The sequence below is a fragment of the Gigantopelta aegis genome, chromosome 10 (genome assembly GCF_016097555.1).
Source record: "Gigantopelta aegis isolate Gae_Host chromosome 10, Gae_host_genome, whole genome shotgun sequence".
NCBI classification, from domain to species: Eukaryota; Metazoa; Mollusca; class Gastropoda; order Neomphalida; family Peltospiridae; genus Gigantopelta; species Gigantopelta aegis.
Genome location: NC_054708.1, coordinates 67502787 through 67515772, shown reverse-complemented (window position 1 = coordinate 67515772; position 12986 = coordinate 67502787). Strand labels below are relative to the sequence as shown.

Below are 12986 nucleotides of genomic sequence, written 5' to 3'. Positions count from 1 at the left end.
GCATACCAATCGCTTGAAGACATTAATATTCTGAGAGGCATGGCATCACATTGACATCAATGAGATACCAACAAAAGTGGGGTTTTTTTTTTTGAGTGGTGAGAAGCCATACAATAATAAGAAAAATTAAGTCAAACACGAGCATGTGACACGGAATGTGCATGAGGCAAGCTGTGCAGATAAAGCATAAATAGCATGTGCAATTGACAAAAACACCTCTGGAATATCGAAGGTAATGGTTACACAATCATTTCTTGAAATTTTCATGACCAGCTTACAAGTAAATGCAATTCTATATACATTAATTTGGTGCACAGGAACGTTTTTCCGCAATTATATATTGTAGGAATGTGATTATAAATAATGTCATCTTACATTTGTCTGATTTCAGTGTACTGTTTTAGTTTATGTTTAATAACATATCATTAGCATTCATGGACAATAATATATATTTTATTAGATTCAGAAAATATTTTTCGGAATATTTTTTAGATTCAGAAAATCCGAAACAAGCGATTGTGGGAGAAGTACTGTCACCGACGGAAGGAAGTTGGTGAAGAGAACCACGGACATCCAAACGAACGACTTCTGTTCCACGGGTCTCCGTCTCTGAACACCATTGTTCATAAAGGCTTTGATGAGCGTCATGCGTACATTGGGGGTATGTTCGGTGCAGGTGAGAGCTCTAAATCAGTCTGGTTTAGAATTCTTCATTAAGCTGATGTTGGTCCAGCATATCACTGCAATACTGTACCCGTTTTTTTTATGCTTTATGAAACGGAGAGATATACATATTTATACTAATGTTGTAATCATGCCATGGACTGAGATGTAACATGGATAATTTTAATGGTGTAGAGCATATAGTATCAGTAAATTTGGTATCTGCAATTGGCTCCAGTTTCAGTTATTATTATAAATCTTTTATGTGTGAAAAGAATATTTGGGTAAAATTATTCATAATTTATAGATTTATGCTTTAATTTAAATATAAAAGAGTTGTTTTCCTCATCTGCACAATTTGATATACACCCACACCTACTTCTTTCTCTCCCTCCCTCCCTCCCTTCCTCCCCTATCTCCCTATCTCTCTCTCCTCTCTCCTCTCTCTCTCTCTCTCTCTCTCTCTCTCTCTCTCTCTCTCTCTCTCTCTCTCCCTCCCTCCCTCCCTCCCTCCCCTCTCCCTCCCTCCCTCCCCCCTCCCTCCCCTCTCCTCCCTCCCTCCCTCCCTCCCTCCCTCCCTCCCTCCCTCCCTCCCTCCCTCCCTCTCTCTCTCTCTCCTCTCTCTCTCCTCTCTCTCTCTCTCTCTCTCTCTCTCTCTCTCTCTCTCTCTCTCTCTCTCTCTCTCTCTCTCTCTCTCTCTCTCTCTCTCTCTCTCTCTCTCTCTCTCTCTCTCTCTCTCTCTCTCTCCCTCCCTCCCCCCTCCCTCCCTCTGTCTCACTCTGTCTCTCTCTCACAAACATATACATGAATATGAGTGATGCAGAATCCTGATATAATTTAAATATAAAAGAGTTGTTTTCCTCATCTGCACAATTTGATATACACCCACACCTACTTCTTTCTCTCCCTCCCTCCCCCCCCCCCCCCCCCCCCTCCTTCCCTATCTCTCTCCTCTCTCTCTCTCTCTCTCCCTCCCTCCCTCCCTCCCTCCCTCTCTCTCTCTCTCTCTCTCTCTCTCTCTCTCTCTCTCTCTCTCTCTCTCTCTCTCTCTCTCTCTCTCTCTCTCTCTCTCTCTCCCTCCCCTCCCTCCTTCCCTCTGTCTCACTCTGTCTCTCTCTCACAAACATATACATGAATATGAGTGATGCAGAATCCTGATATATTTGAAAACATTGAAGAATGATTTATGTATTTATACAATTTATTTTGTAGGTAATATTTATCCTGGATATTTATCATGGTAAAAATGTCATTAATTGTATTTCTATTACCCTTGACCTCACAGTTTTATATTTATTACATTAATCATGACCTCCATATCGGGGTGGTTTATACAGAATATGTTTTCATTGCAGGTATTTATTTTGCTGAGAATTCCTCTAAGAGTAACCAGTATGTGTATGGTCTCGGAGGAGGCACTGGATGCCCCACCCACAAGGACCGGTCCTGCTATATATGTCAAAGGTAAAGTATTAATTCACTTCTTATGGTTGTGTCATGTTGAAATGCTGGCTCCCGTTCATATTAAAGTGGAAATAATTTGGGCTCAGTTAGGATGTGAAAATATTACTCTATGGTTTATCAATAGCCATGGTATGTGCTGATCTGTCTTTTAGAAAGTGCTGCTAATCGAAAAAGGTAGTGGGTTTCTTCTGAAAATTATGTGTCGGAATAATGATACTATTAACAAAAAGTCTCCACACACTTCTATGAAGCAGTCTTGCGTAAAATTTGGATAAATCAAATTGCATCACATAAACAGTCATGTACTTTTTATGTTTATGCTTTAATAAAAATAAAGAATTGCACTACAATATACTGGAGCAGGACATAACCCAGTAATAAAACACTTGCCTGATGCACAGTCAGTCTGGGATCAATCCCCGTTGGTGGGCTCATTGGGCTATTGGTCGTTCCAGCCATTGCACTACCACAAATGCCATGGTATGTGCTATCCTGTGTAGGATGGTGCATATAAAAGATCTCATGCTACTAATGGAAAAATATAGCGGGTTCTCTCACTAAGACTATGTAAAAATAAGCAAATGCTTGGCATCCAATAGCCGATAATTAATAAATCAATGTGCTCTAGTGGTGTTGTTAAACAAAATAAACTTTAACTTTACAATACACTTGTGAGACTTGTTTTTAGAGTTCATTTTTGACTGACAGATGTATCTCTATGGTAGAGCTTGCCCTTGATAAGTATCTTCTGACAATAACAGACCAACCTTCAGGGTGTATACTATCAAATCAAATCCCATAGACGTCAATAGTAACATATGTGGTTAAAACTCCTACCTGCAGTGTATCAATCAACATAAACACCACAGATATAAATACTACCACCCCTCACCTTTAAAGTGAATCAGAAAAGATTAGGGGTCAAGCTGCTCATTTCAGAGATAATGGGTAGCGTCTATCGGCACAAAATTTGAGTACTTTTTTCAGAGTAACCCCATACGTTTCAAGCACAAGGCTACTTGACACAATGGTACCAGATGAAATAAAATTGCATACATTTTTTGCTCAAATAAAACATTTTTTTTAACAACCAACACACTCACATTTATAACCAATCATAGAACTTGTGGTATTAACTGCTCTATCAAAAGTTTGGTGCACCTCGAACTTTTTCCCAGCCGGAAGTTATTTGGTTTAGTACTACCTGTGAAGTTCTGGGATTATCTATAAAATGTCCATGGTTAAAGTTTGTTTTGTTCAATGACACCACCAGAGAACATCGGGTGTTGGATGGCAAACATTTAGGAAAACATTCTTTCTTTTTGTTAGTGGAGTTTAACACTGCTAAGAGTTTCTGATTTTGTTTTTCTTCATAGACAGCTGTTACATTGTCGAGTCACACTTGGGAAGTCGTTTCTTCAGTTCAGTGCCATGAAAATGGCTCACTCTCCTCCAGGGCATCACTCGGTGATCGGTCGACCCAGTACAGGTGGTTTGTCATTCGCAGAGTACGTCGTATACAGAGGGGAACAGGTTGGTTGTTATTAGCACATAACACTTTAGTATAACACTGTTGGCTTTTTATGTTTTGTACATTACATTTTGAAGATTTGGTTTCAAAAATACTTTTTTCCCACTTTACCTGGAAATGGGTTTTTACATCGCCATTTGTCCTGTCATATTATGGTATAGTGTTGTCCATCCATCCACAAACTTTTAGTTTTCAGAGCATATGTAAATTAACACTTCATATAGGATCATCACACCTTGCATGCAAGTACAACTTGGGATGGTGGTGTGTCACATACCATAACTAGGTCACTGTGACCTATTTTTTACACATTAATGCATATTAAAAGAAATTCTTGTCCATGCCACATCTTCCTTCATATTTTTTCCACTTTACCTGGAAGTTAGTATAACACTGTTTTGGGTTATTTTTTTACATCGCCCTTTTTGTCCTGTTATATTATGGTATAGTGTTGTCCATCCATCCGTACGTCCGTCCATCCACAAACTTCGTTTTCAGAGCATATGTAAATTAACACTTCATATAGGATCATCACACCTTGCATGCAAGTATAACTTGGGATGGTGGTTTGCCACATACCATAACTAGGTCACTGTGACCTATTTTTTACACATTAATGCATATTAAAAGAAATTCTTGTCCATGCCACATCTTCCTTCATATACAATCATTAAACCTTGCATGCAAGTACAATTTGGGATGGTGATGTGTCGTGTACCATAACTATATTGCAGCCTATTCATATACCTCATCGGTACTCTTGTTAAAGATATGGCTTCAAATATATGCAAGTAATGTTAAAAACACCATGTTGATATTGCATCTGTTGTCATTGTGTAGATACTGTTTTGTGTTGTAGCTAATTACTGTGTTGTATTTTTCAGGCGTATCCTGAATACCTGATCAATTTCACAATCCTGAAGCCCGACCCCGAACCGAAGAAATCATGACAATCGCCAAAGAATCTTCCATGTATAAAGTGTACAAATGAACTTGTTTTTAAAGCTGCTATGTCATAGTTACACGTGCCATATTTCACAATTTTTACATTTATTTGTAATGAATAACTTAAAATGGAATAACCTGATTTGCATAAATAACAGTGTGTAAACATCACATGCAATCCAACTAGATTCATGTCTTATCAAATCTTATAAAATCTGAGAATCCACAAAAGATATCAAGCTGACTGTCAGCAGCTAGATAGGGCGGTCAGAGAGAGATGAGTTGCACAGATACAGAAAACTTGTCAGCAACACCCTGGCTCAACTTTACAAGATTTGTTTCAGACTCAACTGGGGGCGGGATTTAGCTCAGTCGATTGAGCGCTCACCTCAGGTGTTTGTGTCACCGGAGTTAACCACCTCGGTGGATCTATTCATCTGAATGGGTTTTTTCTCTTTCCAACCATTGCACCACGACTAGTTAAAGGCTGTGGTATGTGCTTTCCTGTCTGTGGGAAAGTGCAGATAAAAAATCACTTGCTACTAATGGGAAAAATGTAGTGGGTTTCCTCTGATGACTACATTCAGAATTACCAAATGTTTGACATCCAATAGTTGACGATTAATTAATTGATGTGCTCTAGTGGTGCTGTTAAACAAAACAAACAAACAAACAGATTCAACTGAACACACTCAATTCTGTCAGTCATCCTCGAAACATTATCCAATCAAGGTTTTTGTCGGAGGTTAAAATGGGTATGGGCGGCCATACCCAAATTGTTTTGCTGATTTGTTTTTTAAGTTAACCTTTTGACAAAATTAATGACATCATTATTGGATGATTTTCTTAACCCTAAACCTAACCCATTTTCTTTCGGGTGGGGGAGGGGGGCGGCCATACCCACTGTTGACTGTGGTTGCATTCAGCAAATATTCAATTCCTTAGCGCCATACCCAAAAATTTCTTTCTGGCAGAAACCTTTGCGATATATATATTTTTTTTTTTACAAGTAAATTCAATTATTTTGTAACATTTTCTTGTCATATAGTTGGAGGTATAATTATTACAGTTCAAAGAAAAAGTGACAAAATAATTTAATTGGCCAGCCTCCACTGTGCATCCACTGTGCAACTTTGAGATAGCACTTTTAATGATTGTTGAAAACTGTATGGAAGTACAGTGTGTTTTGTATTGCCTTTTGATACGTATCCAGAGCTGGTTTATCCTAGTAGCACATGTAGAGCAAATGTAGCACGCTTCAAGGGAGCCCTGCGGTGATGTGTACATTTATTTCCACCGGGTCATTTTTCTCGTCTACCCGGGGGGGGGGGGGTTGCAAAATATATATTCTGGGAAGGAGGTCCTGCTGTTATTTGTGCTACAGGCCCCGCGGGTCCTTAAACTGGTTGTGTAAGTTACTGTGATGTTTCATGTATTGGAGGCCATTATGCCACTCTTTATTTTTTTCTCTTTTTTTTTTATTACGGGCTAATTCTGACAAAACAATGTCAGAAATCTCAGTGTTACATAATATATGAAGTTGAAATAATTTATACTCCTTATGCAATATATAGAGGCTATTTCATGGGTTTTTTCGAATACGATTTTTATGTCAACGAGTGATGTGTGAAAACCATATTTTCACAAATTGCGAAGCAGCCAGTGAAAATGTGGTTTTCACACATTACGAGTTGACATAAAAATCGTATTAAAAAAACCCACCATGAATTATATACATCTTTCCTAATTTTTGACAATATCTTTCACTTTTTGGTAATATTTTTCGCTTATCCTATTGAAAACACGTAACACCATGATATATTTCTTCCTATTGAACTTTTCCATAAAATTTACTTGACCATAGACTTTTAAAAAGAAATTTAAATAAAAATTATCTTTATAAACATTTATTTAATAATACTGCTGTGCAAACATATCTGACAAAGCGATCCTCCAAAAACTCCCACAAAAACAAAACTAATTGAACGCCGTTAATTTCTTACACTTACACTCAATGACACTACATTGTGTCATCATTATTTAGCTTCGTATTCAATTAGTTTTAGATATTTTATAATAATTGCACTTCGTATCCCATTTTTACAGGTACAGTTGTTAAATTTAATTTTTTTTTATTTCAAATACGATCGGATGCATTGATAATTATCAAATTTAAATATGAAGAAACGAGACAAAGGGAGAAAATTTAATCATGCACTTTTACAAAAAAGTAAATATGATTTCTATATTTTCACTGTAGCTAAAATACATTGAAAATATGACTTCACTGGATATCACTCTTATGGTTTCCGTAGATCTATATATTTTATTGCTATGTATATAATAAAACGTGTTATTAAATGTGTATGTAACGTGCAGTTGACTAATTGATGGTATGGGCAGCAGTGAAGAAGGGAACTTTTTTTTTTTTAAATCAAGAATATTCATGTTGGCGGGTTTGTAAAACAGTAAAAAATGTCTGACCTTATTTGTGTGTTGACATTTACTGATCCAGTCAAATGTACGGTATTTGTTTTATAGCTCATACACTATACTTTACATGCACACATACAGTTATTATAACCACACAATTATATTGGGGGGGGGGGGGGGGGGGGGGGGGGGCAGTACAATAAAATACTTTTGTGACATGTACTCTTGTATGAATTTGTACAATAAAAACAGTTGAGTAGTTGATTTGAAAGTGTTATCAGTCTCTGCAGTGGCGGATCCAGAAAATCGATTGGGGGGGGTGTCCAGTGACATGAGGTGGAATGCCAATGGGACCCCCCTTAGATCCGCCTCTGCACTGTTATGAGTAACCAAAAAGAAAATTAAAAATAGAAAACAAGCACTGAGAAAAAATATATATTTGGTGAATACATTTCATGGTATGGAGTTTTAATAAACTCTGGTTGGTTTTATATTAATTACATTTAAAGATTTGCATCAATTTAAGAAACTAAAGCTGTTACTATTTATACTTCAGTACAGAGCTGGTTGATACTAGTAGCATGTGCTATGGGCCCCGCAGTGATAATGTACATTTTGTAAACATAAACACCAAAACCCCCGCAAAAAAACATAAACGATGGATTTATTTTCCAGATTTTTATTAGATCTTGAAATTATACTTCTTTACCTTACTGTCTTTGACTGTTTCTACTTTGCTTCCTGTACTTTTAGTAAAAGTAATATTCTGGGAAAGGAATTCACTGTTATTTGTGCTACAGGTCTCACGGATCCTGAAACCAGCTCTGCTTCAGTAAGATAGAAATGAAATTGTTCCTACCTAATGCTAAGGCTTTTTGTTTAATCTTTTCCCATTGAACTATATTAAAACAATTACTTTTTAAGGACCGTGTGTAAGAAATAGAATAATACACTTGTGCTGGTTAGATACATGTTGTAAGTGAGATAAATCATGTCCAGCGGGTACTCGTGTATGATTCTCTATGTATGCTATACATTAAACTGAGTAACCACTGGAAACCAGTCAAAATAATTTGCAAACTTTTAGTGAAAAAATGCTGTCTGAATGTAGGCTATCTGATTTGTAGCAAGATGCTAATGTAGCACCTGTCTCGTTTAGTCGCTTTAAAAGCACAATTGCTTTTTCTAAACTGCATTAATAATGTGATGTTGTAGAAAAATTAAAAGTTACTATTTTGTTTCTTCGTATAGAATAATCATTTATTACGAGAACAAAAATAATGCAAGAATATTGAACATGTAATAACTAGGCCTATACCCAATATGGTTGAAATTTTGACCCAGGGATTTGGTACGCCGCCTTCTAATGTTGAACTTTGCACAATATACTTCTTACATCTTCCATGACTGCATACTACTGATTCTTATATTCTGTGGCGAGTTTCTGCTTGGTACATGTCAATGCCTCAAAAGTGTTGGCCCCCTTCTTGCACTAAATAACTATCATGCTGTGCAGCGAACACACAATCCTTGTCTGTGATGATGTTTATATGTTCACAATGCTTAATTCAAATTATACATGAATTATGAAGTAGCCTGCCTCAATGGTTTGCTGCAATTATTTTCTGTTTCTAAAGTTATTGAGTGCCAATTCAATAAATCATTTGAGAATTAAAACCTGTTTTTTATTTGTGTTTGTTTTACTATGAATTCTGTACTGAATATTTTTGTCCACAGTTTTAAACACTTTTTTTTTTTTTTTTTTTAAAGGTTATGCTAAAATGACCCAAGATTGGACTGGACCATTAAAAAATTGGAATCTCTAAATAGTTACAAGTATGTCCTTATGCCCATTCATTAATTTATTTTCTTGCTTGTATCCAATTATGGTTCAAGCATGCTGTCCTAGCCACATACCTCGGCTATCTGTTGAGGTCAGTTGGATAATAGTGGCTAATGATGGAGGAGTTGGCGTAGTCTTACACCTCTTCACCAGCCTCGGGATCTTTTATTTGTGTTTCCCACAGGCAGGATAGCACAAACCATGGGCTTTGTTGAACCAGTTATGGATCACTGGTCAGTGCAAGTGGTTTACACCTACCCATGGAGCCTTGCGGAGCACTCACTCACGGTGAGTCGGTATCTGGATTAAAAATTCCATGCCTCGACTGGGATCCGAACCCAGTACCTACCAGCCTGTAGACCGATGGCCTAACCACGACGCCACCGAGGCCGGTTAATAAAGTAAAATGTCAGTACATGCTACCAATTCATGATTTGGAAAATATAAATATAGTGTCTAATGATGAAATACAATTTGTAATAAATGATAAACTTTTTCTTGACACTTGGATAATGGAAATTAGTCTGCATTCAAAAATAAGGAGAAAAATTAATAATAAAAGAAACTAGGCGAAGAAATAAAAGTTTTAGGAGGAAATGAAAATAATGTAAATATGGAAGAGATAAACAATAAGAAAGATGAACTAATGAAACTAAGGAAAGAAAAACTTAAAGGGTACTATATTTGATCAAGAGCAAAATGGATAGAAGAGGGTGAGAAACCTACAATATATTTTTGTAATATGGAATCAAGAAATTATTGTAGTAAATTAATAACACAAATACAATTAAAAAATGGAACAGAAATTACAAATCAAATGGACATCTTACAAAAAAACAAGATCTTTTATTAAAAACTTTATTCAGCACCTCCTGAAACAAACGAATATGATATTATAGAATAAGTAGCTAAGTTTAATTTTAATGAACTGACCGATGAGGAAGCAGAACAACGTGAAGGAGAAAATTAAATATTCAGAAGTATTACATTTTCTAAAAATATTTTTTGAAAAATGACAAAAGCCCGGGTTCGGATGGGTCCTCTGCAGAATTCATTAAATTTTTCTGGAATGACATAGGGCATTTCATAGTTCGCTCAATAAACCACAGTTACTTTATTAAAGAGATGTCCAATGCACAGAAATTAGTATTCGACATTATGCATTACACAGAGGTACAAAATATCCCCGGATTATTATTACTAGTCTATTTTGAAAAAGCTTTTGATTCAGTGTCGTGGTCGTTTATTGACAAAGCATTGGACATATTTAATTTTAAAATATCGATTAAGAATTGGATTAAAACATTTTACAATAATTCAAAATCAAGTGTGTGGTAGAATGGATTTTGTCCGACTCATTCCAACTGGAAAGAGGCTGTAGGCAAGGTGATCCCTTGTCGCCATACATATTTATTATCTGTGCAGAAATTCTTGCAATTTTAGTTCGAAATTCTTAGAATATAAAAGGAATTACTATAGAAAGTGAAGACTATTTAATATCCCAATATGCAGATGATTCAAGTTTCATTATCGATGGATCTCCCAAGTCCCTAGATAGCACAATGTCTATATTATATAATGCAAATATTTCTGGTGTCAAATTAAATTATGCTAAGACAAATGTAATATGGATAGGAAGCAAACAATATTCAAAAGACGTTCTTCATCACACAAGATGTAAATTAGAATGGGGTACAACAGAATTCAATTTATTAGGTGTAAACTTCTCAGTTAACTTAGAACAGATTGTTGATCTAAATTATAAAAATAAATTACAGGATATTAAAAAGTACACAAAAATGTGGTCTTTTAGAAAATTAACAGCCCTCGGAATAATTACAGTTCTGAAAACTATGATTATTCCAAAATTAACTCATCTTTTTATTTCCTTACCAAACCCATATGAAATAGTAATAAAATACTTTAATACAATAGTTTTAAATTTTATTTGGCAAAACAATCCCGATAAACTGAAACGAGATATGATTACTCAGGACTATCAAGATGGGGGGGCATTAAAATGATAAACATAAAACATTTCATAATAGCTCTAAATTCAACATGGGTAAGAAGAATTATCACAGATGATACAAAATGGAGCAACAGGTATGTCTATTAAGGAACTGGGTTCGGATCCCAGTCGAGGCATGGGTTTTTTAATCCAGATACCGACTCCAAACCCTGAGTGAGTGTTCCGCAAGGCTCAATGGGTAGGTGTAAACCACTTGCATCGACCAGTGATCCATAACTGGTTCAACAAAGGCCATGGTTTGTGCTATCCTGCCTGTGGGAAGCGCAAATAAAAGATCCCTTGCTGCTAATTGGAAAGAGTAGCCCATGAAGTGGCGACAGCGGGTTTCCTCTCAACATCTGTGTGGTCCTTAACCATATGTCTGACGCCATATAACCGTAAATAAAATGTGTTGAGTGCGACGTTAAATAAAACATTTCTTTGTTTCTTTTTTCTTTCTTTCACAAACCTTTTGTATACAAAAAGTATGTAGAAAAAGGGATATTTTTTTCATAATGATCTATGCGATGAACAAGGGAATCCAGCCCCAACCAATGCCCTGGTATATCAAATGATGTGGTGTGTGCTGTCTTGTCATTGAGACGTGCATATAAAAGAAACCTTGCTGCTAATGAAAAAATGTAGCAGGTTTCCTTTAAGACCATATGTCAGAATAATCCAATGTTTGACATCCAATAGCCGAGGGTCGGGCGTAGCCCAGTGGTAAAGCGATCACTTGATGCGTGGCCCGTTTGGGATCGATCCTCGTCAATAGCCGAGGGTCGGGCGTAGCCAGTGGTAAAGCGATCGCTTGATGCGTGGCTCGTTTGGGATCGATCCTCGTCAGAATAATCCAATGTTTGACATCCAATAGCCGAGGGTCGGGCGTAGCCCAGTGGTAAAGCGATCGCTTGATGCGTGGCTCGTTTGGGATCGATCCTCGTCAGAATAATCCAATGTTTGACATCCAATAGCCGAGGGTCGGGCGTAGCCCAGTGGTAAAGCGATCGCTTGATGCGTGGCCCGTTTGGGATCGATCCTCGTCAGAATAATCCAATGTTTGACATCCAATAGCCGAGGGTCGGGCGTAGCCCAGTGGTAAAGCGATCACTTGATGCGTGGCCCGTTTGGGATCGATCCTCGTCAGAATAATCCAATGTTTGACATCCAATAGCCGAGGGTCGGGCGTAGCCCAGTGGTAAAGCGATCACTTGATGCGTGGCCCGTTTGGGATCGATCCTCGTCAGAATAATCCAATGTTTGACATCCAATAGCCGAGGGTCGGGCGTAGCCCAGTGGTAAAGCGATCACTTGATGCGTGGCCCGTTTGGGATCGATCCTCGTCAGAATAATCCAATGTTTGACATCCAATAGCCGAGGGTCGGGCGTAGCCCAGTGGTAAAGCGATCCCTTGATGCGTGGCCCGTTTGGGGTCGATCCTCGTCAGAATAATCCAATGTTTGACATCCAATAGCCGAGGGTCGGGCGTAGCCAGTGGTAAAGCGATCGCTTGATGCGTGGCCCGTTTGGGATCGATCCTCGTCAGAATAATCCAATGTTTGACATCCAATAGCCGAGGGTCGGGCGTAGCCAGTGGTAAAGCGATCGCTTGATGCGTGGCCCGTTTGGGATCGATCCTCGTCAGAATAATCCAATGTTTGACATCCAATAGCCGAGGGTCGGGCGTAGCCCAGTGGTAAAACGATCGCTTGATGTGCGGTCGGTTTGGGATCGATCCTCGTCAGTGGGCCCATTGAGCTGTTTCTTGTTCCAGCCAGTGTGCCATGACTGGTACGTATATCAAAGGCCGTGGTATGTGCTATTCTATCTGTGGGATGATGCATATAAAAGATTCCATGCTACTAATGGAAACATGACCAAATGTTTGACATCCAATAGCCGATGATTAATAAATCAATGTGCTCTAGTGGTGTCCTTAAACAAAACAAAAGTTATTCTTCTTCCAATAGCCAATGATTAATTAATACATTTTCTATAGTGGTGTCATTAAAAACAAACTTTAATTTTTTGTATCAAATTAAATTTATATACATTTATCTTCCTGGCAGGGCGTGACACAGGTTTTCATTCATATT

General features: G+C 37.6%; 1 protein-coding gene across 1 annotated transcript in view; it reads left to right on the top strand.

The window, feature by feature from the left end:
* LOC121384431 (poly [ADP-ribose] polymerase tankyrase-1-like) overlaps positions 1–5135 on the top strand; it is a 43930-nt gene extending 38795 nt beyond the window's left edge. The window contains exons 25-28 of the mRNA XM_041514825.1: positions 493–676; positions 2019–2127; positions 3504–3660; positions 4543–5135. Coding sequence (XP_041370759.1) covers positions 493–676; positions 2019–2127; positions 3504–3660; positions 4543–4608 — 516 coding nt within the window. The 3' untranslated portion in view covers positions 4609–5135. The remainder of the gene's footprint in view (positions 1–492; positions 677–2018; positions 2128–3503; positions 3661–4542) is intronic.
* The last annotated feature ends 7851 nt before the right edge of the window (positions 5136–12986 follow it).